The sequence below is a fragment of the Rhinolophus sinicus genome, chromosome 8 (assembly GCF_057876585.1).
Source record: "Rhinolophus sinicus isolate RSI-liver-muscle chromosome 8, RSI-T2T, whole genome shotgun sequence".
Taxonomy (NCBI): domain Eukaryota; kingdom Metazoa; phylum Chordata; class Mammalia; order Chiroptera; family Rhinolophidae; genus Rhinolophus; species Rhinolophus sinicus.
The window spans coordinates 698,282-723,761 of NC_142508.1; the positions used below are offsets into that span (position 1 = coordinate 698,282).

A 25,480-nucleotide genomic window follows, 5' to 3' on the forward strand; every position below is an offset into this window, starting at 1 on the left:
TCCGGCCCATTTTTAATCCATGTTGGCAGCTCTGCTCTGACCCAGGGTGCAAGCATCTGCTTCCCGGTGTGGAAAGTCACCCGCTTTACGCCCAGGGAGGACTGGTGGGCAGGGCGGCAGGACGCCACGGCGGGACTCTTGGCACCTCCAGACATACTAGCTGCTCGATAAATGAGCCCGCGAGCCAGGAGACCACAATAAATGTGCCAGCGAACGGGTGCTGGAATTTGTGCTCCTGCAGTTGAAGCGTCCAGGTCTCAGGCAAACGCCTGCTGGTCTCAGGGGCCCCCACCAAGACCAGGTAGGGACTATGGGGCGTCACGTAGTTTCCAGAAGAGAAGGACTGTGGTTGCTCTGAGGTTGGTCACACCAGTGGGCCTTTCTGGTGCTGGGCACCGCCCTGCGAGAGACACACCGAGAAAGGCGGAAATAGTGAGACCTGCGTGCGCTGAGAAAGGAGCCAGTGAACTGGAATTTTCAGTAGCATCCTGGGTCCCACAAGAGTGCAGCTGACTGTCTCAGAAGGTGCCGGAGTCCAGCCTCCGGGCCCCAGCTGGTGCCCAGGTGGGCGGCCTGTTTGTCTGATTTAGTAAATTCCTCTCTGTGCTTCCACACAGTGACCAAAAAGGAAATATTGTCCCCACGAGTGCCTTTGGGATTGTTTGCTTAAATTAGGTTTCATTTGGATTTAATCTTACCCAAATCATCGGAGAGCCGGGCGGCCCGAGTGGAAGCGCCGTGTGTGGACCAATGAGCGTGCTGCTCGCCCGGAAGCGCCCTAAGTGACGGGGCTTCGTAATGTCACACTTGGGTGGCACAGTGGAGGCCCAGGCGATTAGTTTATGGTCTCGCTCATTGTGCTTTTATTACACTCATAAAATCCGTGTTTCTCCTCATTTTCGTAATGGCTTCAATGAGCCCCTCCACCTTCTGAAGGCACATTAGTGGTTGTGTGCCAGGCCAGTCAGCAGCCTGCAAAGCTGCAAGTCAGACCCGGGCCTTGAATTCACAGCGTGCAGCTGGCCCTGCACCGAGGAAAAGGGAGGGGCCCAGGCCCGAGCATCATTCCTGTTTACTTGTGGGCTTTTTCGTAAACACATCAGCGGGTTCCATTAAATTCCAACACGAATGGTCCACCGTGAGGTGCCTGTCTGTGCCACGTGGGAATATAAAGCGATGTGGAAAGAGGGAACTATCGTGCACGTGTCTGATTTCTAAAATACAACTTAAGGGGGGTTTTAATGACATGAAGTCTAAAGAGAAAGCATTTTATATTTGAGATGTGTTTTAAATAACAAGATTGTAATTGGATTGTTACATGGGTATTTAAAGGAAATGGAAGCTCTCGCAGATACTAAATTTACATGTAAATGCTTGCAAACGCTTCTGTGCAGTTCAGCAGAGCACTGCCGGAAGGCAGCCCGTGCGCTCCCCGGTGACTGAGCTGATGAACCCGGCGGTGCCTCCGCCGCCCACACACTGGCGGTTTCTGTGCCTGCGCTCCCGGCCACGGGCCTGGCACCTGAGCTGGAGGCTTTTGTGTCTTGGCCAGTTTTGCCATGTTTCATGTGTGTTCAGTTGTTGACTGTGTCACGGAGTTGTTTTTTATGTGCTATTATGAATTACTGACCCAGTTTGGGCTGTTCAGTAATTCACTTGAATGGCTGTATTTTGGTATGAATAATGAACCTGCAGAGGTGGGCGCTGCTTTCTGTCAGCCTCTCTGAAAAGAACCTTCCAGAGCTTCTGACGGGAGAGCAGCTTCACAAAGCAAGATGCCTGTCTGGTGACGCAGACAGTGACGACGACCAGGAAGTGAGCGTGTCGGCTGATCCCCGTCTGCGGGGCCGGGGAGCTGGCCGTGTCCTCGTGGCTGCTGAGCAGGGAACTCCGGACGCCATGTCTATTTTGGGTTGCATTCTGGAAAGTTCCCTTCCTAGAGCAGACGTTGGCAAGTCACACTGCTGAACGTGGAACTGGGGAGGTTTTAAAAGGCGTGGAATGAATTAGCTTGATTTTGTAAAATATTTCATGGAACGTGCAAAATATGGGGCCAGTGTACGCAGAGCTGTGAGTGCCGCTGCAGAGCAGAACTACGTAAGGAAAATGGGGTAAATGTCCTGCGGGTGTGTGAATGGGGGTGGTCACTACCAGTCACGCCATGGCCGCTCTCTGTGTGCAGATGGTGTGGGAGAGTGGCTGCGTGGTCATCGTCATGCTGACCCCCCTGTCGGAGAACGGCGTGAGGCAGTGCTACCACTACTGGCCAGACGAAGGCTCCAACCTTTACCACGTCTACGAGGTACTTCACCAAGGCGCCTGCCCTGGGCCCCTGCCCCCCTGTAGCCGCCCCATGCGGCCAGGTCCCCACCGGGAGCCGGGGAGGCTGGCCCGCAGGCATCCCCAGGGCCCGTGGTCAGGGCCGCCAGGCCCTCCGAACAGCTGGCTCACTGTGACTGCGGCGTGAACCGCATGGTCCTCATTTCTGAAGGTTTATGAATCCAAACGCAGACAGAAAGGACCAAACAGATGACCTCACAGGGTGTTCTGTTGAGCCACGTCCTGGGAAGAGGCCTCCTGGTAGGTCGGGCTTTAGAAAGAACCTGCCATCTGTGGTCTCCTCCCGCTCTGCTCATGGGCTTATGGCAACCTTTTTATTTGGGGAACGTGCTGGCAAAGTGTATTTCTCTTGCTGGATTTTCCACCCACATCAAAATCGGGCAGTTAAGCAAGCCCAGATGCGTATGTTGGCTCTGCTCTGTGTGAAAGTGGTCAGATGCCCACGTCCACAGCAGGGACCATGTTAGAAGCTTGAGGGTCAGTCCTGAATCGTAGTTGTGGCTCTTGGGTCATGCAAATGGGCTGACCCCCGAGAAGCACCACACTCAGGGCCAAGCGACACTCTGGATCCAGTTTCTTCGTCCAGGTAGAACCCCACTGGTGTTTCTGTGCAGGAGTATCGTTTTTCTCTTGTGATTTTTCTTGGAGGTTTATGTGACTTAGAAATACAAAAGGCAAAAACTGAAGTGGTTTTGGATTATAACACATTTTTCTGATTATTTGACTATTAAGTCCCTATGTGACATTAAAGAAAAACCCATAAAGTTGCCCTTTGTATAAATGTATTAAAACTGAGAAGGCAGGAGGGGCCCTTGAAGCCAGCGGTCAGCCCATCTGCGCTATGAGATGTGTGGTCTCGACCGTCCTGTCCTCCAAGTGGCCGCCCCACGACGCCTGGCCTGTCCCCTGTCCCCTCTCCTCCTGCCAGGTCAACCTGGTCTCCGAGCACATCTGGTGTGACGATTTCCTCGTGAGGAGCTTTTACCTGAAGAACCTGCAAACCAATGAGACGCGCACGGTGACCCAGTTCCACTTCCTGAGCTGGTATGACCAGGGCGTGCCTTCTTCCGCGAGGTCACTTCTGGATTTCCGCAGGTACGACAAAGCCGCTCACAGGCCGTCGCGGTTAGCATGTGGACCAGCAGCAGGGAGCAGAGCCGCTGGGAGAGGGGCCATCTGTTTATATGTACATGTTCTCAAGGCAGTTACGTTATACAGGGAGGGGGAGGGGAGGTGTGTTAGCTACACGTCATTTACATACTCACTGCAAGACGATTTCAAGTTTTAGAGGCATTAGAATGTAAGCGAAGAACAGGCACCTTAGAATTGTGGAGTATGATCGTGCTTTTGATAAGATTCTCCAAGAGAGGAAGAGCCCCAAAGGTGTTGGTGAATGAAACCCAGACTTTCAGTTTGGATGCTCATCTGCTCAGAAACGACGCTGAGACGTCACAGGTGTAGGCCCTGATTCTAAAACCCACAGTCTCGGCCGGAAGCCTGGGTGTAGGTAGCACATGACTGTCTGTATTTTTAGTGCAATTTTGAAGCTGACAGTTTTAAAACATCCAGTCTTTTGTTCATGCTGTAGTCAGCTAGTCACCCGGTGGGTCGTCTTGTTTCAAAGTGTATTTATTGAATTGTTGAAATGAATGCTAGACTCCATCTTGCAGGAAGATATTGACAGTACAAAAAAAAAAAGCAACACTTGACACAGGGGTCTGATTGTACCTCCCGCTGGGACAGCCGTTGGCTACCCCTGGCTGTTGAATGGTGGTGAGTGAATAAACAACCACCGAGAAAAGTAGGTGTTGAGCAGCACCCACAACCCAGTGCTAAGTCTCACAGACCCTCTTACACCTAACTGAGTGGACACCAACCTAGTAAGGAAAACAGGTAACTGTTCAAAACAGGAAGTAGGGAATGAGGACAGGTGCTGTTTAATCACATTACGATCATAAAGGCATTCGTGTCTGAACAGGTTTCCACCCTGGAGGCCACGGCCATGTCACTGAGGGAGGTTGAAAGGCAGGTGTCGTCATAAAGATGGGATTCAGGCTTATCTCTGGATTCCTTGATTTGAGTGTTACAGATTCATAGGTTATTATGAAACTGTTTCTTTTGCCTTTCAGTCCACTTATTGGCGTAGTTCTTTGGTCCCAGTAGCATGTGAAAGAGGGGAGACACACATTTGGTGTCACATCCACAGACACACTCCGTGACCATGTCCACACCCACCTCCTCTCCTAAAGAGGCAGAGGACGCATCGAATCCCAAACACACCCCCCAACAGTGGCCGCACAGTCTTCCTTCCCAATCCATCCTCGTTTCCTGGACATCACCTATATTTTCTTAATAGAAATTTATTTCTAAAGACATGCTATCTAAAAGTCTTACCTGGGGCACATTTCCTGCGATAGTCTTCAAAAATGAGCCATTCCTGGCAAGATGGGTGTGGCTACAAAGACGGCGCTACCCTAACCCCGTCTTTACGGTCATCCGGCGTGTTTGTCCGTCTGTGCTCGTGGGCCTGTTTCTCCATCGCATCCATGCATGGAATTTACGCTCCATAACCGACCCATGCTTACAATTCTTCCTGGAGAACGATCAGATTCTGCAAATCCCCTTTGTCTAGAGTCTTAGCAGATAGGACTCGAAAAGGTTTCTGTTCAGTTAAAAGCAACACGAAGCCCCAGACACAGCTTTAAAGTCTCATTAGAATCGAAAGCTTATCTGGCCGGCCTCGTTTGTCACTACCCAGCGGTTTAGGCCAGGTGGCCTCTCACTACTGACTGGACAATCGGTGTGAATGGTCACATTCTCAGAGGGCATCACGCTGAGACACGGATTGCTGCTTTGTGGTTTTCTGTGTAAAATAGTACGATGGCAGCCCAGTTTCAGCAACTGGGGAGGTGACAGTGGTTCTGGAGACACCGGTCGCTCCAGTGCAGCCGAGGCCTCGTCCTCCTTCCGTGGGCCTTGGCCGTAGCTCAGCCTTCACCCTCGCTGGGGCAGGCAGCCAGAGCGTAACTAGGAATGTCTGGAGCCCAGAGGGAACGCATTTACACTGTAAAGAGAAGCTGCTCAGCTAGGAGATAATTAGCACCACGTGAGGGCTCCGCTTTAGAAGAATTCTCTCTCTGTCTGTCTCTGATGCTCACTCTTGCTGTGGCAATGACATCCATGCTCCTGCTCACTGTAAACATGGGCAAACCCTTACTTTGCCAGCTAATTAGCGGTGGCCAGTGTCATTTTTGTGACGTTGCAGCTAGTAATATGAGCCCAGTTGCATAGTCACAAAAGTGATCGTTGGAAACTGTGACTGTACTGCAGGGACAGTGTGGGAAGCCCCTTTTCTGAGCCTCTAACAGCCTCTGACCTTTGCTTGCTGGTGGCTGCATGGCGGTCGCTCTCACTCAGTGACCCACGGGTTGGTTTGTATTACTAATCGTTCTTTCTCAGTGGATTCCTCCTGTGGACGTATACATAACATCCGCTTTTCTTAATGTTTGCGACCTTTTGCTTCCTGATGATTTGCTCTGATAGTGGTCAAACAAGGAGCTGTGTATCGCCGTCTGTGAATAACGTGCTTCTCTATCTTGGGTCGACCAGATGAACGCTTTTGTGGACTATGGTGCTTCTGCCTTCCTGCTTTGGTGTTTCACGCTGTAATAACACACGCACATGATTCTCTGTAAATAAATGCTAAACCACAGCAGCACCCTGCATTGACACTGCGCGTCTTGGGGCTGTTTGTAAATAGGGTCAGCGCGGGGTGGGCTGGCGTGGATATTAAAATCACAGCAAAGCCTTCCTAGCAGCTGCCAGGCAGCTAGTCAGAACACGCTGCAGAAAACAGAACTGAAATCTATGGACACACGAACACGGGAGCTGCAGGGGTGGAGAAGCGAGCTGCCCACGTAGCCAGGGGCCTGTTCTTACTGCGCTTTGCGAAACAGCTCAGCAGCTGTAACGGTCTCTCCTGGCTGCTCACCGGCTTCTACAGTCGTGTTTTCTAAAGCCAGTGCAGCCGAAAGCCAGGCCTGTGGTCGTGTTTATTTTTAATGTTCTTTTTTTATGCTGGCACCTGGCCAGTGACTGAACGTGCAGAAGCTGAGTTGAGTCTTTACGAACAGGCGGGACAGCCAGGTGTGGACTGTAGCGGGGTGTTGGAGGGGCAGAGCTGAGCTGGCCCACGTTTAAAAGCCTCAGACTGAGAAACTCCCAGTAAAATCTTGTTAGAAACTGAAAGGCTGTAAAAACAGTGCCACCCTAGCTCTGGTTGGGCAGGTCAGCTTGCTCGATTCTGCACGTGAGCACCGTGCATGCCCACAATGCACATACACATACATGCATACAGTACACTTATGCACATACACACGTGTGCATACACGTGCACGTACACGCACAAACATGCACGTACACACATACACATGGCCTTGTTTGAGCTGCTGGGTTTCACGTGCCCACACTCAAGGTACGTCCTTGAGGTCTGGTGCCTATTTCGTCAGCGTCAAAGCTCACATTGCCTTTACAGCCTGAGTCTTAGGAGGTTTGGGGGAAAATGAGTGGATCTGCTTTCGTATCTGCTTTACTCTCAAAGAGCCAAGAACTTTGGAGGCATTGTGGCTCACGTGTACCATTGATTTTAATGAGTTCACTTTGACTTTCTCCGCCTTTCCCCCCAAACTTAGCATTGCAGTGTACACAAAAAGCAAGAAAAGGCTCCAGCTGAAATGGTGACGTGGCCATGGGGACACTGGGCAGCTTATTTGACCCATGTTTCTGGGTCTTCTCATTTTTTAATGATTTTGAACAAATTTACATACATGTAATTTATTTTTTTATTTTATATTAGTTTCAGGTGCACAGTGCAGTGGTTAGGCATTTATGTAATTTATGAAGTGACCCCCTGGGAAGTGACCCATTGACACCCTACGTAGTCCTTACATTATTGACTACATTCCTCATTTCACATCCCCATGACTATTTTGTGGGGTATTTTCATTTTAGAGACACCTTTTTGGGGGGGTGTCTTTCAATGCTGCGTGTTTTCGGAGGACAGCAGCCAGGTCCTGTGCTGCCCTGAGCGGGCTGGGAGCGTGGCCCGTCTGAGGGCTGCGTCTTGCCTGGGCTCCTGCACCCCTCACGCTGGTCAGGGCGCTGTAGGCCTCACCTCAGCAGTGCCTCGTTCTGTTCACCCCACAGAGGAAGTGTGACAACACAGTGATACTGAGGCTCGGCTGCATGACGCTGACTGAACTGACGCCATGAACTGAGTCAGCGCCCAGCCCCGGGCCTCCCGGCTCACAGGGCTGGGAGCAAAGCAGCCATTGACTGAATTTTCACTTGCAACTATTTTCGTGCTGAGCAGGCAGCCTGTGCAAAGAAATGTGACATTTCCCCATTTCTGGTACAAGGAAACAGATTTCTCTGCACCGTCATCCCTTTAACTTGCACCTCATGGCTTCTGTTGTACAAGTTCACAGCTCATTTTAGAACACACCCGCCTCATATATTTTTCCTTCCAATAAACCAAGATTCTGTCTTTGATTTTCTTTATTCAGAAACATTTTACTGAGAATTTCGATGTACTTTGTGAACACATATACTTGTTTCACTGACTTCATTCTACAGTGGGTTTCACATCAGCCTGTGTTTGGATTTAGGGCTTGGTTACAAACTCTTAATCTATGCTTCTTGTTAATTTTCTTGAATTTTGATCTAAAATCTGCACAATGAAGTTGTTTTTAAACATACTCAAATTTATAAGGTGGAAAGACTTGTCTGAGGTTTGTCCATAATTTAGACACTTTACAAAACAGATGGGTCAAAAGCATCTTGAAGATGCTGTTTAGAAACAATATAATAATATTACATTCCAAGACGACAGTTAGACCATACGAAATTTTGAGCACACACTGCGAAATTCAAACATTTCACTGAAGAATCCAGACACTCGTATCACAACAACAACAAAAAAGGTGAAATTAACTGTAGGAACAAGAGACAGAGAAGGGAGCAGGGGACAGGCTGAGGGTCCCTCTGACCCAACACTCATACCTGCAAAGGGAAAACGTGTAAGAATTGTTTGGAAAGCTCTGTTTAATAACTTGCATTGAAAAAAAAAATAAATCTCTGAAAATGTGTGTCATTTTTATTTTCTTTGTCAAAACAGGCTGTTGCAAGTTGATGTTCAAGACATGATTTACATGCTTTGGCTTATTGGTGATTTTGGATAACATAGCAGAGAAGATGTAATACATAACCGTAATTTCTGTATCTCTTTTTATTTCAGAAAAGTAAACAAGTGCTACAGGGGCCGTTCTTGTCCAATAATTGTTCATTGCAGGCAAGTACAACTTTTAACATGGATTAAGAAGTATTTGTACCTCAAAAAACAAACTACAATTAAATCCAGAAGTTGAACTTTCTAGTGGCTTAATCACTATACCTAACCAGTACTTCCAGTGGAAACCAAAGCTATAAGCTGAATTTTCTATGCCCTTGAGCTAAATGAAGTCGTGTGTTTATGTCAGTGTGCTGGTCCAACCTGCACATTCTGTGTGTCCTTCCCGGAAGCCACTATGCAGGGCGCTACGATCCGTTTCCAAATGCTCGTGTCTGCCACCTTACATGGTGCCACTGCACAAAAACTTTGAGACAACATTTTTGGTCTGTGTCTCTGTCTCAGCCACCAATTCATGCAGCTGAGGTTTGGAAACACGCGCAGATGGTGAAACACTTGGGGACATTTTGAACAGAGACAAAAGCTGTGATTACACAAGGTGGGGCCACCTCCAGTTTACGATGTGAGTCTGGGCCTTTGGGTGAAAATTCAGGGCTCATCCCCTCAGTTAGGTCACGCCCACACCAGCCAGAGCAGAGCCACTCACAAAAAACTCACTCCGTCTTCTCCTGGCTTTACATCAACTGTTTCTGCTAAAGAACCACACTCCATTGTCTAGAACCACCTTGTAGAATGTTCCTTTCTGTCTGGGATAACGGAGAGACACAGCTCCAACGATCAAACACCACGCTTGTCAGGTTCAATCAAGAAGTGAGAGTGTGTGTGTGTTGCATGCATACATGTGTCTGTGTGTGAGTCTGTGTCTATGTCTCTCTGTGTGTATGTGCCTGTCTGTGTCTAGGTGTGTGTCTGTGTGTATATCTCTGTGTCTCTGTGTGTATGGGTGTGTGTCTGTGTGTTTCCGTGTCACCCTATGAGAAGAGGAAGAGAATAGAAGGTTTGGTTCCTTCAAAAAGTCGAGTAGAATAACTTTTACGCACAAATGCACCCAGACGAGCTGCAACGAGATGGAAGATTTTATAGTCGATCTCGAAATGGTTGTGGGAAGAGAACTGAATGCACAGGAGAGAAGAGGGACAGCCCAGCGACAGGAAAGGCACCTGTGGTCCCTGGTCACACAGGGTTAGATGCAGGGCCAGCTCTGCTGCGTCTCCACACAGTGAAGGTGACGTGTACGAAAGTATAACGTATGAGTATTGGCCTTTCCAATGCAGCTCTCTTCAACCCTTTGTTTGAGAAAACACGTTAGAGCCGAACGCAATGATCCTTGACTCCAGAAAGACCGACCCTGCAGTCTCAGCAGTGGTTTCTCGGGGTTACCGGCCACCATTGCAACCAGAGACTGAAAGCATGGGATTTGTCGTTTAGTCACACAATTCCTCAAGTCTGGAAATGCAAACATTTCTTTTTTTCTTAGTCACAATTGGATTTGCTAGGAGTATAAATGTAAAGCGTCTGTTCGAAGCTGCTCGTGGGGAGAACAGCCACCTCTCAGGGACACAGCTGTGTGGGACGAGATGGTCACACGTGCTTATAGAGAAAGGATGGGCTGAGGCTACTTTCCCCAGAAAAGGAATCATTGTCTTTCATTTGCTATTGTTGAGGCACAATTCAGAACCTTTTTACAACTCCATCCAGATGGTAAATATTCCAGTGGTAGCCGGGGGTGAGGAGATTAAAGAGACGCTAAGGACCGAGTGACGTGTACCCCATGCTGCTGAGAGCAGGGACGGGCTGTCTGTGGTGGGGCCACCCGCCTGCTCGGACGCCCAGCGCCCTGCGTCCCCTGTGCGAGGCTACGTGGGCCTCACGCAGCTCGGTGCAGACACTGAATTCCAGGGCATGGACTCTGACAGCCACCCGGGTCTTCATTCTCCCTCCTCCCCTGCGTCCCCCCGACTCTTCCTCACCCACGTTTTCCCCTTCTCTCACAGTCGCAGCCCTGCTCCCCCTCACGAGCCCCACTCAAACACAGAAGGAACTGAGCTGTGTTGGCTTTGCTGGTGTGGGGTTACCGTGACGGCGGCATTTTCATCTCTCTCCTTCTGTTGACAGCGACGGCGCAGGCAGGAGCGGCACCTACATCCTGATCGACATGGTTCTCAACAAGATAGCCAAAGGTGAGACTCGGGGGGGCCGCTTTGCTGCGGCTCAGAGCGGGAGGGCGTTGCTATGGCAACCTGGTGTCATGCTCTCAGAGGCCTCGGAGAATGAGCTGGTGGTTTTCCGCGTCATGTGAAAGCTGTTTGCAGCCAGCACGGTGATTCCTGAGGTGCTGCCTTTGTTACAGCGTCCGGTGGTGTGGACACTGGGCTTGGCACACGGTAGATGCTGAATGCAGTCTTGCTAACCCTGGACGCACGTCAGGCGCCCTCGCCTGCCTAAGTGGGGGGTGTTCAGAACATCCTGGAAGGAATTTGCATGAGCCTTCCCATGATAAACTGTTTACAGACACACTCTAGAGGCGCCAAGACCTCTGGTAGCATTTAAACACCTCGTCCCACACGAAGCTTTGCAGGCCCCTCCTCTGTCTAGGTGAGGGCTCGTCGGGCGTCTCTCGCGGCGTGGTCTCCAGGCCTGGGCTCCTCAGAGACCAGGCGCTCCATGGCCACCCTGGGAAGGCTGCCAGTGGACACGCCTCTTGCATCACCCCATGAGGGGCCCTGCAGTGGGGAAATGCGTCTAGATTCTGTGTCCCCAACTTACCTGAAAGACCCCATCTTCCTGTGACACCTGTCAGTGTCCCGTGCAACTTGGGAAAGAAACAATGAGACGGGTGACAGTTCATGGGCCCTTTACCCATGAGTGAGCCGTTCTATAGCAACACATGCACGTACACGCACACACGTTCGTTCTGCAGACGCTTCCACCTTCCAGAGAGTCCCGTCTTCATCCTTTGCCTGGCAGTGGGAGTTGGTAGTGATTACAGGATTGTTTCTATACATTTTCGCATAAATGCCAGCGACTCTTAACACAGGTATTTTCCTAACTCCATTTTCTTGTTGTTAAAAAGAAAAATAGATCATGTCTTGAGCCCATTGTTTGAAACGTAAAGACGAGACAGCTTGGATAAACGACCGAACGCCCTACAAGCGGTTACCAGCCTGCCTGGCTGGGTGTCCGCTGGGAGTGCATGACATTGGTTTGTCACCATCAGAAGTGCCTTCAGGCCCCTGAGTTAGCTGAGTGCTGCTGGTGAGCCTACAGCCGGACGAGTGCGAACGCTGTGGTACTGCTTTCAGCAGCACTTCCTGGTTTTAGGCCGTGACTTAATCGGAACCTTTTCAGGTTGGACGTCATTTGTTCCCTGTCCTGTAATGCCACTGCGTCTCCTCAAATACGCCTTGTCATTGGCAAACTTGCAGTTACTGGGAGCTCGGAGCTCGCGATGGAATTTGTGTTTCTTCCCTTGTCACCCGCCTTCCCTTCTCTGTCCGCCAAGCATGTAACGTCTCCCTTCCGTTACACCAAGCACTTCCGGAGGATCCAGACCATCTTGTGTTTGTAAGGCCCTGGGCACTGGTGGTTTCTGGGAACCTGGCTGGTCTGAAGGAAGGAGAAGGCTGCGACGTTCTCTCCATGTTTGTGGGGTCTGCCTGGCATCCACCCAGGGTGCAACCTGGACTTTAAGTGGCTCAGGTCCACTTCACAGAGAAGCCATCATGGAGAAGGTCCCCCAGGGTGGGGCTGACGATTGTCCCCCAGCAGCCCTGGGGCACCGTGCAATCAGAATCCACAGGACGAGTGGGCCAGTGTCCAAGCATGCCGGCCCAGCCCAGCCGTGTGGAGGGGGCCCAAGAGGGCAGCCCCAGGCCTTTCCTGAGATGGTCACCCCTCCTCCTGTTCTTGACCTGCTCCCCCCTGCTGGGAAGCGAAAGGGGGCACTGATCTGGGGCCGGGCTTGGTGTCGGCTGAGATCAAAGTGCAGGGTGTCCCCTCCTAGCCAGCAAGGTGCCTTTCCCAGGCCACCACACTGAGTGGCCGCCTGCCCGGGGTTTTGTTCTGGCGCAGGCTCGCCTGGCCGCCTTTGTCTGGCCTGAGAAGCCGGAGGCCTGCTGCAGACCCCGTGTTTTCAGATGATCAAAGGCTCCAAGCCTGGATACCAAACCTTTCTTCCCATTTCCTTCTCTTAAAAAAAGTGAATTGCACGGGACCAAAGCCTCTGCAGAGCCTTGCTGCGCCTGGGCAGCCCTGCAGGCGCCAGCTCCCACCAGACCCCAGGCACATTTGCAGCTGCGGCCACAGCCCCCTCGGTCACACAGGCCCTCGGGGATTAGGGCCTGTGAGGGGCCGGCCGGAGTGGTTAAGTCCCCGCCCTGTGCTGGCAGTGATGCAGCTGGAGAGCCGAGAGGCCCTTTGTGGCAGGAGACGCGGTTCCAACCTGTGAAAGTCTGTGGCTCCTTTTTCTTCACTGCAAATGTGTTTCTAACTCATAGTTAATATTTGCGTCAGGATTAGTGTTTGGCTAGCATGACCTTCTGTCAGGGAAGGACTTAGCTCAAATGTAACGATCAGTGTTTTGCAGCCAAGATCTTTTCCAAGGTTGTGCTTTTTAAATGATTGTCAGTGGCTTTTCTTTACCCAGGGTGTTGCTTTTTCTGTTTCATCGCCGTTTTTTAAAGGACTGAGCGGGGAGCTTCCCAAAGACGCTGTTTGTGGGTCACCCTGAGTTGGCATTGCAGCCCGCGTGGCCAGACCCCCGGCCCCCGGCTGCTGTTGGTATTCAAGGCCCCAGTGTGTTTGGGGGATGGTTTCTTTTGTTGGAGGGGGCCCAGGACTGGGGTGTCACTGTGTGCCCTGAGCCATCCGCTGTGGGCAGGTGGCTGGGCATGGGTTCCTGAGTGACCCAGCCGCGTGGTGACTGATGTGCGGTGCATGCGGCCATCTGTCCAGCTCCCCACTGCTGTCTCAGCAGCCTTATCTGTGCCCCGTTTTCCTGTCACCTGGTGTGTCAGGGAGCAGCTCCTGGGTGAGGATGCATGGAATCCTGTCCACTTCCTGTCTCTGTGACAGACAATGCGACTCCCTCGTACGAGTGGTCACACAGCACTTGTCCCTTGTGACTGGCTCACTTCCCTGAGCAGGGTCCTCCGGGTCCACCCACGCAGGTGTCCGAGTGTCGTCCTTGTTCAGGCTGAGCGAGGCTGCGTCCTGGCCACGCCACAGTGTGCCAACCCAGCCCCTGCGGGCAGCCACCTGCTGGCCGCCCCTGTCAGCCACGGGGAGAGAGACTGCTGCACAAATGCATTTCCTGGGCACAGACCCACATGCAGAACTGCTGGGCCAGCCGCTGACTCCACGCTGGACTTTCTGAGGGCCCGCCACACCGTCACCTCCTGGCTGCACCACTTTACACGCCCACCGGTGGTGCACAGGGGTCTGGTGTCTCCACGCCCCCCAGCACTTGTCATTTTCTGGGCTATTTGGGGTTTTTTTGAAAGCAGCCGTCCTAACAGGTGTGAGGTGGTGTCTCATTGTGGTTTTGATTTGCATTTTCCTAAGGACTGGAGATGTTTTTTCATGTGTTTTTTGGCCATTTGGATATATTCTTGAGAGAATTGTCTATTCAATTTGTTGGCTCACTTTTTAATCAGGCTGTTCTTGTTGGCTTGTAGGAGTCCTTATATGTCCTGAAGTGAAGCCCTTATCCGACATGCGCTTTGCAGGCAGTGCCTGCCATTTGGTAGGAGCATTTTCACACTCTTGCCCTAGTAGTTTTCTGCCTTGGTGCACAATTTAATTTTCATGATGCCCAGTTTATCAATTTTTCCTTTTTCTGCCTGTACTTTTACTGTCATATCCAAGAAATGTTGCTAAACCTGAGTCATGAAGATTTGCCTGTTTTCTTACAAGAGACGTTAACTCTTACCAGCAGGTCGAAGTAGCAGATGTGAGAGTCGCGTGGGGCACCGAGGGCTTACACAGCAGGGAGGGTAGCCGGCCTGGCTGAGTGGGGCTGCCCCTCACTCTGTTTGTGAAGCACGACCATCATCCACTGTGCGTAATGCCATCGAAACACCTTTGTCCAGTAATGTTTTACGGCCCCTTGAACTTTCTAAACCCAGCACCCCCCAGGGCTGCACTGTTCAACGAGTCCCTCGTGGCAACTTCAGTGAATGAAAAGGTACAGTCCCACTGGCCGCGCGTCAGGGGCCCAGGCTCCCTCCGGGGTCATGGACAATCCCACACGTGCCCTCGGATTCATTATCCTGACCTGTGTTCCGTCGTTCCACCCCGTGGTAGCCGGGAGCAAACACCGCCTCCGTTCTTCCAGAGGGTGGATTGCACGCAACAGGGGGCGTTTCTCCCACATAGAGCACATACTGTCTTTTTCACACCGCAGAGAAAAGACTGTGCGGGAAGCCTGCCACTTGCAAAGCCTTCTGGCCAAAAGCTGGGAGCAGGGGCTTGGTTTATGGAGTCGCCGTCGTGAGCGGGGCTGAGCACGCGGGAAGGACCAGCCCCAGGAGACGGGATTCTTTCACTGTAAATGTCGTTTGAATACTTTAATACTAATGTTCTATCCATGTTTTTTGTTTAATGGTTAATACTTTGTATCTTGAGCTAAAAACGTCTGTTGTCTTAAAAACATGTTGGGCCCATGTGTAAACTTGGAACCCACTGGCCCCTGCGTGAATGAGGAAGGAACAGTGAGAGTAATTACTGCTCACTGGGCAGTGACTGGACAAGGCCCTGGGGGCCGGGCCCGTGTCTAGGAGTGTGACACGTGGGTCCACTGCATGTCGGGGAAGGGAGGCCCCCTGCGCAGGGTTGGGTCCCCCCTTGTTGTCCTTCGTGGAGGCCCCAACTTAGACCTGACCGCAGGGCAGCTTGGCTCAGCGCCTCACATTTCCCTAGTGTTTGAGTACTCGTGATGCTTCTCACATGGAAAATACCAGAAGCTTCTGCACGGACTCACAGTCTGCCCTAGGCCCATGGCCGGGGTTGCGGCTCGTGCCTTGCCTTCTAGGAGGCGTTTCTCTGTATATGATGTACTTATTCGACTGTGGACATGCTTTTCAGCTTGAGCGTGCACCCAACCGGTCTGTTCTCTGGAGCCTAACGTGGCTGCCAGCAGGACGGGGCTTTGAGAGAGAATTCCGTTTTCAGTGCACTAGAGGGAACCTCCTGGGGACTGGAGGGTTTCAGTAAACCCCGTTACCTTCAGTAAACCTTGATAACACGACCAGGGGCACCGCCCGCCCCCCGAGGAACTGTGCCGTCAGCACAGGCTTAGTGTCACACGCACCCCGTCACGGTGACACTTGGGGTCCCAACCAGGACGGCCTCCCTGTGACTCCCATCTTTTGTACAGGACCATGGTGGAGCCCCTGAAGCTCCTCCGTCTGCACGCTTCACACAGTTGTTACTGATCCTGACGTGCGAGGAGGCAGCCATCCACGTCACAGCTGGTTTTACTTAACGAAGCCGTGCCATAGCTAATTGCAGTTCTGAGCACTCATTGGATTTGCTGCCCTGCTCGGTTCCGGTTCCGGGATGAGTGCACGTCTGAGCCAGCTCCCAATGCGCTTTGATATTCTCAGCGCCTCGTCTGGGGAGACCTCATTACGCTCCGTCCTGCCTTCTTCCCACGTTCCCTCTCAAGCAGTCGTCTAACGGGTGTCACTGCAATAAAGTAGAAAAGAGAGTCTATCAAAGCGTCATGCGTGGCTCAGGCAGCCCACCTTCAACCCCGGTGAACTGCCGCAGACGGAGGCTGCTGTCCTGGTTGTGGCAGTCACATCTCCAAGGGCGTCACGGGGCCCAGCCAACACCTGGAAGATGGTTTGCAGCGACGGACAGGCGGGCGTCAGTGATGGTTCCGGCCCACAGACCAGCCCTGCGGAGCCAGGCAGCTGCTGGTAGAGGTTTGAAAACCAGTTTCAGGGACACACAGAAAGTGCCCTAAGCAACCTACAGAGAGCGTTCTTTTTTAGTCCCACAGGAAGCTCTCAGTGTGTCCGCTTGGCAGGACGGGGACGCTCCACGTACGGTTCAGACTGTTCACCCCTCACCAAGCCTCCTGACCCCACGCCCTGCCGGAGGCCGCGGAGAGCACGGCAGCTCCGGCTCTTGTCCCGGAAGAGCCCACCTGGGAGTAGGAGGCCGCATCCCCAGAGCATCCGACACGCACTGTCCCTGCTGTTTCCAGCGTGAGGCTTTCACCCAACACGCACTGTGAGGTCGTCTGGTCTGTGTCACTTGTGGCATTTTTCACACTCAGAATTCAGGCGTGTGTCCGGGAGCGGCCGCCTTTCCAGCAGGTAAAGGACAGCTGCTGCACATGGTGGCTGGGACCTGCGATAGCACTGGCTGAGGGGCAGAGATTCACCCAGGAGGAAACAAACAGCTGTCTCCCTCCCTCCCTCACTCTCCATGTAGGATTTGACTTTCTTATGACAAACTTCTTGAAGAAACCAGTTTCTGTGCACAATTGTTCCTAGAACCGTGGGCCCAGCACCGCTGTTCATCCAGGAAGCTGAGGAGGTAGGATCCCACGCCAAGGTCTCACGGCACCTGCTGACAGCCCCGGTGGCTCCTGTCTCCCCAGTTCCCCCGTTTGGTGACAGGACGAGCTCACCCGTCTGTCAGCCTGTTTTAAAGTCGCCCTTTAAAACAAGATGGTGTTCGTTGTGGCCTGGTTGACATCCAGAAGCTTTTCACACCTGCAGAGAACCCAGCAGGAAACCCAGCACCCTGACACCGTCTCTTGCAGGAGTGGCTTGGCCCACTGGCCTCCGAATGCTGAGCTCCCCCGGGGACATCCGGCTGTTCCAAGAGGCCGAGGTTTGAGAGCTGGGGGGATGCATGGGGTCCCATCCCCATGGTGTTCATCTGCAAGGGCAGCCAGGCCCTCCCCGAGTGCTGCCCTGCGGCCTCGCTCCATCCTCTGCACTTGCGGATGGGGACCCGGAGACGCCGGGCAGGAGCGGGTGCAGCTCAGGCCCTGCCCCTGGTGCGCTTGCCCCCATGCGAGCACAACATCCGTTCAAATGCACTTCCTGCCAGCCTTCCATCCGCACCCACCTTTCTTTCTCACTGCCGGCCGCTCGGACAGTGGGATGGGCATTTACCCCAAGTAGGCCACAGGGCTTTAAAGATTCCGGTCGCTTTAGAAGTTCTCAAGTTCATCCTCCTGGTTCTGCGTCTAAGGGGAGTGAGTGGGCAGCCCGTCAGGGACTGTCCCCCACGTCTGTTGGGACTGGCCCCTCTGCCTGGCGTGGTCCGGGACCCAGTGGGCACAGCTACCTGCTCGTGTGACCAGAGACACGCCATCCCACCCAGGTGAGCTTTAATGTCCTCACAGCAGGGGTGGTGACAGGGTCTGCCCCGTCGTGTTCTCGTGACGCCGTGAGGCTGTACGGGAAGTGGCGGCACCTGCCGGGGCCTGGTGAGGGGTCCCAGCCCCACACGGTGTCGCTTGCCATGGTGGCAGACAGGCCCCTCTGACCTGAGGGAGCTTGCAGCCTGGGGCCGTCCTGCTCTCAGTCTAAGAGGACGTAGCCAAAGGGGAAATCAGAGGATGGGCTGAGTTAAGGACGAGGTTAAAACTTCAAACTCAAGCACTAATGTTTCTACGGAAGCCGAACCCCCGACGTGAGACAGACGCTGCCCAGGGGAGGGGTTTCTCAGCGAAAGTGCTGGCCAGCAAGGGGCCCGGGCTCCTGTCTTTTCTTCACACTTGGAACACTTGGTTTTAAACTCTATGTTAAAAGCCAGTGCTGAGGTGTATGTGACTAAGTCTGACTTTTCATCTCTCTGAATAAACACTTCTCTGCTATTGAAATGAAAGGTGATGTGCTACTTTCTGTGATTTAAAAGCCTTGAAAATGCCTCAAACACGAAGGAAGCTTACGTGTCTGCTGACAGGGTTGCTGTTGATCAGCATCTGCGTGGGCCCCTGGGGACAGTTTCTTTTCCCAGCCTCTTGACCTGGTGGAAGCGAAAGCTGTCGTCTTAGTTTCCCCGAGAGCTTGCAGCTGCCTGCCGAGCCCGCGGAGGGCACGGAAAGCACTGCCGAGGCCTCTGAGCCGGGGCCCCAGCAGTGTCTGAACTCAGCCCGTTTGGTTTGTTGCAGGTGCTAAGGAGATTGACATCGCTGCCACCCTGGAGCATCTGCGGGACCAGCGGCCGGGCATGGTCCAGACAAAGGTACAGCCGGCATCGCCATGTGGTGTCCGCAAGGGGACGGGGGAGGAGGCACGGCCGGCGGCTTCCAACCTGACCTACCCCAGCCGGGCCCCTTCCCAGGAGGGTGACTGGTGGCTGCTGCACCCCAACATTTCAACAGAAAGATGCAGCCAGGTCTCATGTGGTCGGGACCTTCCGTTCCCCAGATTTGGGGGGCGGGGGCACTGCATTTATAGAAAGAGGTCAGCGGTGACCCCAGCTCCCTTGCAGGGGAAGGTTCTGGACTCACTGAGCTTCTGTGCGGCCCCCATATTTCAGGCTCCCACAGGCACAGCTCTGCTGTGTGGTCATTGGGACACGGTCACTGGAATGTCCCCGGGGTATGTGGGGGCGCTGAGCTCCCCTGAACAACTCACATACATACTTACTGAACCGGCCAGGTGCAGTGCAGCGGAGTGAAGGCAGGACCGCCAGTGGGCTCGGGGGGCGAGAGCTAGAATGAGGGGACTGGAAGGGCCCAACCTTCCAGAACTGTGTGTGTCCAACCACGGAAGCGCACACGTCTGTCGCTGCCAGTCGGAGGGCAGACAGTCTTCTTCCTCGGTGTGGCCCTGACACGGAGCGGCGTGGTGTCCACAGCACCTAACATCCTGCAGAATTACCTCTGTGTGTGTGAGGACTTCGTTGTAAAAAGTGCCCCCGTGACATCAAGCTACCCAAACGTCCGTGGTTCGTGCTTGGTGTCCGGTGGTGACAATCCTGGGGCCACAGGCAAGCCATCCAGCTCTCGGGGTCTTACTGCGTCGCCCCCACCCCCTCATAAAGTGTGAGTGGTTCCTTGGTCCTCTGTTTCTGTCTCTGGCACAAGGAGAGTTACAGGCGGTATTGCAGCAGCTTGAGGGGAGAGCGGTGCCGGGAGCCCCCACTATGCGGAGAATGAGGAAGTCAGAGCGGGTGAGGCTGAGCAAAGCCCATCGCAACCAGGAAGATCCTGTCAAACTGCCGTTATGGGGCCGTTTGGCTGGTTCAACCCTGGCACTGGGGCAAAAGGAACTTAACCCTCTCTTACGGGATCACAACTCGCGGCAGAGACGAGAACTGCGCTCCAGCGTCGCCATTTCAGCAGTGACGTTTGCCTGAGGCTCTTTCCTTGACCTTGACCCTGACATCTGGGACGAGAGGGGTGACACATGCAGCTGGTAGCCATGTGCTGGCCCCTCGGCCTCTCAGCTGTGTTCCGGCCCCTGACATGCAGGAGCGTCACAGGATTCTTATGTGACTAGTGTGGAAGTACTTTGTAAATCAAGACACATGGTATGTTTCTTTAAAAAAATTTAATTTAAAATTATGAAATTTTATTTTGAAATTATTTTAATGTGCAAAAAACTTGCAGAAATAATTTCCAAGTACACTTGGGAAGCTCCAGCTTCCCAAGTTACACCTCACGTGGTCACAGGGCAGGGACCAGGGCAGGAACGAGCCCGATGCTGTGCGCTACCTCAGTAAGGACCGGTCACATTGCACCCGTGTTTCCCCCACGCCAGTCACGCAGTGGTCACAGCTCTAGTGGGATGTTCAGGCCCCAGGGTGTATGTAGAGACTGGCCTTCTGGTGTGGTTTTGTGGACGGTGTCACGCTAAGGCACACCTGACGTTCTGTGGTGGGTGCAGCTGGGTGTGGACATTGTATGTCCCCTCTGAGGACAGCTGGGCGCTCGGGTCACCTTGTGTCCGCCAGAGCTGCCACTGGTGGGTTCTTTTCCTGGGAAGTGAGCAGTTTCCTGGGCAGAAACTTGACCCTGGTCCCACCTATTTGTGCTTTGTTGTGGTGGGAGCCATCGGGAGAGGACGGGACGCTGGCCCAGGCCAGGTGCCACAGGGCCCGTGCCCGTGGAAGGACCAGACCGCTGCGAGGTGGCCCAGCATGTCGGCTCGCTGCCCCTGGACGGGCAGCTCCTCGCGGCGCCAGCTGTCCCTTCACTGTGAGCAGCAGTGAAAGCCACCTCTGCCCCGGCCACGTCGCTCCACTGTAGCTGTTACTTTAATGATTTCCTGAAACAAAGGACTTCAGATGCTGGGAACCTCCCGGCTGGGACACCAGATTCCGTCCCGATTCCTGGGGGTCTGATCCAGCCGTATTGGGTAAGGTGCCACCACTGCAATGTGTCTGCTCGTGGTCTCTGCCTGTGACGCGGTGAGGAGCTGCCCCAGCCGACACGCGGTGGAGGAGCCAGGCGACTGACAAGCCCGCAGCACATCGTGGACGCCTGAGGAGCACGTGTCTCTCCCGCAAAGGTCCGTCATCACAGGACACCCCCGTCCCTCCAGCCAGCGCTGTCAGGGCCGCCTCCCCAGGCTGGCAGAGCCCAGGCACTGAAGCCCCTGCCATCACAGCTTACCTGTCTGCCTGGGGCCACATGGTCAATACTGGAGCAACTTAAGGGCCACCTGCTGTCCCATGTCCCACGCTCCCACCACTGTCCTGTCCTGTGAACAGAGCGTCCCGATGATGGTGATGAAGCCGGGTGCGAGCCTGTGTCCTGCCCCTGTCACCTAACGTTGTGGCGAGGGTATGGCTGTCCCACCAGCTCCTTCTGTGAAACCACCGGTCCCGTGTGGAGGCCTCGCCCCCTCAGTACCTGCTCACGCTGTCAGTTTTCCCTTTGGAGCTGAGGATCGGAGTCCAGTGTGTCAGAGACATAAACACGCACGTGGCATGGGCAGTGGGGTCCCACGCAGCCCCCCTTTGTTCTTGGGCATTTTCAAGTCATCAGGACACCTCAGCATGCCCACTGCCAGTCACAACTCTGCGAAGCAGTGGCCCATCATGCCGTGAGCCTGGATCCCCCGGTGACACAAGCAAACGGCGACAGGAGGTGGTTTCCAGCATCTGCGATGTTTGTGGGCCATCCTGGCGACAGCCCCTCCGCGTGACCTGGGGGAGACGGCACCGTGGACGTGCCCCACACTCACCCTGCTCTGCGTCGGGCGTGCTCTCCAATCTGCCCAGTAACAGCTCCAAGGGTAGTTTCTAATGTTTCCTCAGGTGGCTGTGACCCCAGCAACGTGTTCTGTGGCGTCAGGGGGGTGCTAAGGGGCAGCTGTGTTCTGTCCTAAAGTGAGCAGTACATTGCGTTGATTTTCTGTCGCTTTAATTCAAGGTATTTTGTATGTTATGTGCTGGGCATTTAAAGTGGAAATTAGTTGTTTTGGGGTTTGCAGCTGCCGCATGTTTTACCTGGTTTGTCAAGTCCTTAAGCCGTCGATAGGGCTTTCCTTGATCAAACACTCGGAACGAGGTGACAGTGCCAGATCGGTTCTTTGCTGTGACTTCGCTGGACACGCAGACGTGCCTGGTAACCTACGTCAGAGGTCCTGACGCAGTTTATAGGCTGTTGTGTGCAGCTGACGCGTGCAGGGACAGTGGCCATTCCACCCACGAGAGAGACAGGCTTTGTCCTTTGTGTGCTGAGCCCTGGTCCTTTAGAGGAAGAGACAGTCCTGACGTCAGTCCCACCTGACAGGAAGCGTGCTGCATCCCGCCCCGTATGCACTCGTGTAGTGGGCGCACGCTGGCACACACGCGGCTGAGGTCAGGACGCGCCGTGGGGAAGGAGGCGTCTGCCATGTGCAGCAAAGCGGGCCTGGGCTGCAGACTCAACTGGTGTCCACGGCGGTGGTCACCTGCCTCTTCTGAGGAGGGGAAAGGCCCGCGTGGTCGTCACCGTGACTGCTGGGTGGCGGGAGCTGTGCAAGCCCTCACTGTCGTGGCATCGGGGAGGCAGGCCTGGCACGGGTGCCTCCCCAGCCGTCCCCACATGCGTCCTACCAGCTGCTTCCCCGGGGGCACGTTCTGGGGGTGCCAGTGCTCTGTCCTCCCACAGACATCGGCCACTGGTCTTTTTCGAAACTCAGGGCCGGGATACAAAGGAAGCTGTCACTCATGGCCTCCCTTTCTTGTCCTCTAGGAGCAGTTCGAGTTTGCGCTGACAGCAGTGGCCGAGGAGGTGAACGCCATCCTCCAGGCCCTCCCCCAGTGAGGCACCGGCCTGCAGATGCTGCCGGCGACAGCGACACGGCATCATGTGTCTTCTCGTGTGACTGCCTAGTGACGCGTCCTTCAAATCCTGTAGCCACTACAGCTTTGCAGTTAAACTGTGTATTTTTGTTTAACCAAATTATAATGAGAGAGGTTTGTGGGGACATCCAATTCCGGGGGCAACCAGTTCCCCTATTTTCCCTTTCTTGAAAAAAATGTACTTTTCCTTAAAGCCCACATGTTCGTTCTCCACTGCAAATAGTGTCGTGTTAATACTGGCCCATTTCATGCCTCAGCTTGTAATCCGTGAGCTCCTGCAGGTGGGTCGGTCAGCGGGGCGGGCGGGGCTGGGGAGGCTGGCCGAGCGCCACCAGTGGACAGAGCACACCTGCCATTTGTCTTTAAGACGGTTCCTGGCTGGGACAGCTCACTAGCTTGTCTGGGAGTTAGAGGGACAGAACTGCTGTCATTTTGTGACTGGGGCAATCCTGAGAATATCATCACAGCATTTCCGTTCTGTTCCTGTGCCCAAAGCGCTGGTGACAGCCCCCCCGATGGTCAGGGGTCTCCCGGGACAGCAAGAGCTGTCCCACCCGCGTGCCTGCTTCCGAGGCCAGCCGCCCCAGGTGACGTCACTTTGACAGGGTTTTAGGTGAGCCCCACCCTCAAGACAGTTTTGTGACGGTAGAAACTGACTCACACTTTGCAAAACCAGATGAACGCTTTCCTGCAGTAGAACCAAAATCAGGGAGAACAAACGCAGGCATGGACATGGTCCCATCGTTCACCCGTGTTCCCTCTCGGGGACGTCCTGGGCCCTGCTGGCATCCAGAGAAGGCGAGGAAGAAAGTGGGAACGCAGAGCCAGCCGGGGCCTCCTCCCAGGGAGTCAGGCGTCTGGTCACAGGCGGGCCACTTGTCTGACGTCACATAGACACAACAGCTAGTGGTGGTTTGGACTGTGCCAAAGTGACACCGAGCGTCAGGTGTACTCCACGCCCCCGACACACAGGAGTCATTTCATTACACGCAGAACGATCACATCGAAGACGGCAGCTCTGTGATGCAGGTTTCGTTTCAGGGTTGGGCGCAGAGGGACAGGCCGTATTACACCATTCTTTCCACCTTAAATAAAACGTCACATCCCAAAACCACTAGGAGAGGGGAAGTAGCTGAATGGGGGAAGGATGCCAAACACTTTCATGTCTGTAACGGTATTATCTTGTATGTCTGCTTTAATCGCTATAATTTTTGCCAAAGTTGTTTCTCTTCGTCTGTAATCTAAATAATGGATAGAAATTAATTTATCTGAATATAAGAAGCTACACTACTGTCACTTCTAATTTCTTATGTTTCAGAAGCAATCCTGCCGAGTGAAATACGTAAATATATTTAATTGTGCCAGATTAAATTTCCCATTTCACATCTGCATGGTCTTTATTTGGGGTGAGAGAGCAGTTTTTCCTCCCATCCGTTCGTCTCCTGAAAGCGTGGACATTGACGTTGCTGAGAGCGCGCAAGCACTGCCAGTGTCTGCCTGCCCGGGTGTCCCTGTCCCCAACCCTCAGGCGTAGACGAGGGCACCACCTCCTCATGAGAAACGGGCTGTCCCAGCGAGCCTCAGAACTGGCCTCCACACCGGGGACATTTCAAACCCTGACCAAAGGGACTGAGGTGTAGTGTGGTGACCACTCATCCTGGACGAGCTGTTTCAGCAGTGGGGGAGGTCAGGGGAGTCGCTCTCACAAAAGTAGATAATTCCCGAACAGCACCCACTGACCTGCGGGCTTGGTGTTTGTTCCTTAGGAAACCCGCCGCCTGACCTGGGTTCCGTCTGGGGGCTCAGCCCCCTTAGTCTCTCCTACCTGATTTGCTTCTCTCTGGAGCCCTGCCCCTGACAGGTGACGCTTCTCGTGACAAATACACATCGGGATTTGCGTACGGCAGCAGGCAGGGTCCCCTCCCATGAAAACATGGGGATGCCAGACAAAGTGTGCTGTAAACACTTTGTAGCACACGGCCCAGCTCTAAAGAAAGGTGGGGGAGCGGACGGGTGGCTCAGTTGGTTAGAGTGTGAGCTCTGAACAACGGGGCTGCCGGTTCGATTCCCACATGAACCAGCGAGCTGCGTCCTCCACAACTAAGATTGAAAGGACAACAACTTGACTTGGAAAAAGTCCTGGAAATACCACTGTTCCCCAATAAAGTCCCGTCCCCTTTCCCCAATAAAATCTTCAAAAAGAACCCCACAGAAGATGGGCCGAGGCTGGGGTCAGTGAGGGCGGATGGTCGGTGCTGAACCCACAGGGCGGGGGCCGGTCCCCAGGGCCGTGCTGTGCTGGGAAGAGAGTAACAACCCACTCTGAACACGTGGACACACAGGCGCACTTCCACTCACTGTGCCATGTGCACAGACGCAGACAGAGCCAGTCCCCTCACTGCCAAGGCCATGACTCCCCCAGGGCTGGCTGCTGGCAGGGGGCGCAGAGCCGGCAGTCTCATCAGAACTGGGTGTCATAAGGAATTAGGTTTTAGCAAGTCAGGTGAGGACAGTGACACTACGTACAACTGATGCTGCTACAGGTTTTGCACTTCAAAATTCACCTCTTTGCAAATCAAACTCTTTTGCAGATCAAATTCGCCCTTTTGGAGATCAAAGTTTTTC

The 25,480-nt window shown here is 53.6% G+C and overlaps 1 protein-coding gene across 3 annotated transcripts in view; it reads left to right on the top strand.

The window, feature by feature from the left end:
* PTPRN2 (protein tyrosine phosphatase receptor type N2) overlaps positions 1–24,240 on the top strand; it is a 419,465-nt gene extending 395,225 nt beyond the window's left edge. For all 3 annotated transcript variants that reach the window (XM_074315027.2, XM_088799758.1, XM_074315029.2), the window contains 6 exons: positions 2,183–2,302; positions 3,269–3,435; positions 8,636–8,689; positions 10,703–10,767; positions 18,726–18,799; positions 22,746–24,240. In XM_074315027.2, coding sequence (XP_074171128.2) covers positions 2,183–2,302; positions 3,269–3,435; positions 8,636–8,689; positions 10,703–10,767; positions 18,726–18,799; positions 22,746–22,817 — 552 coding nt within the window. In that variant the 3' untranslated portion in view covers positions 22,818–24,240. The remainder of the gene's footprint in view (positions 1–2,182; positions 2,303–3,268; positions 3,436–8,635; positions 8,690–10,702; positions 10,768–18,725; positions 18,800–22,745) is intronic.
* The last annotated feature ends 1,240 nt before the right edge of the window (positions 24,241–25,480 follow it).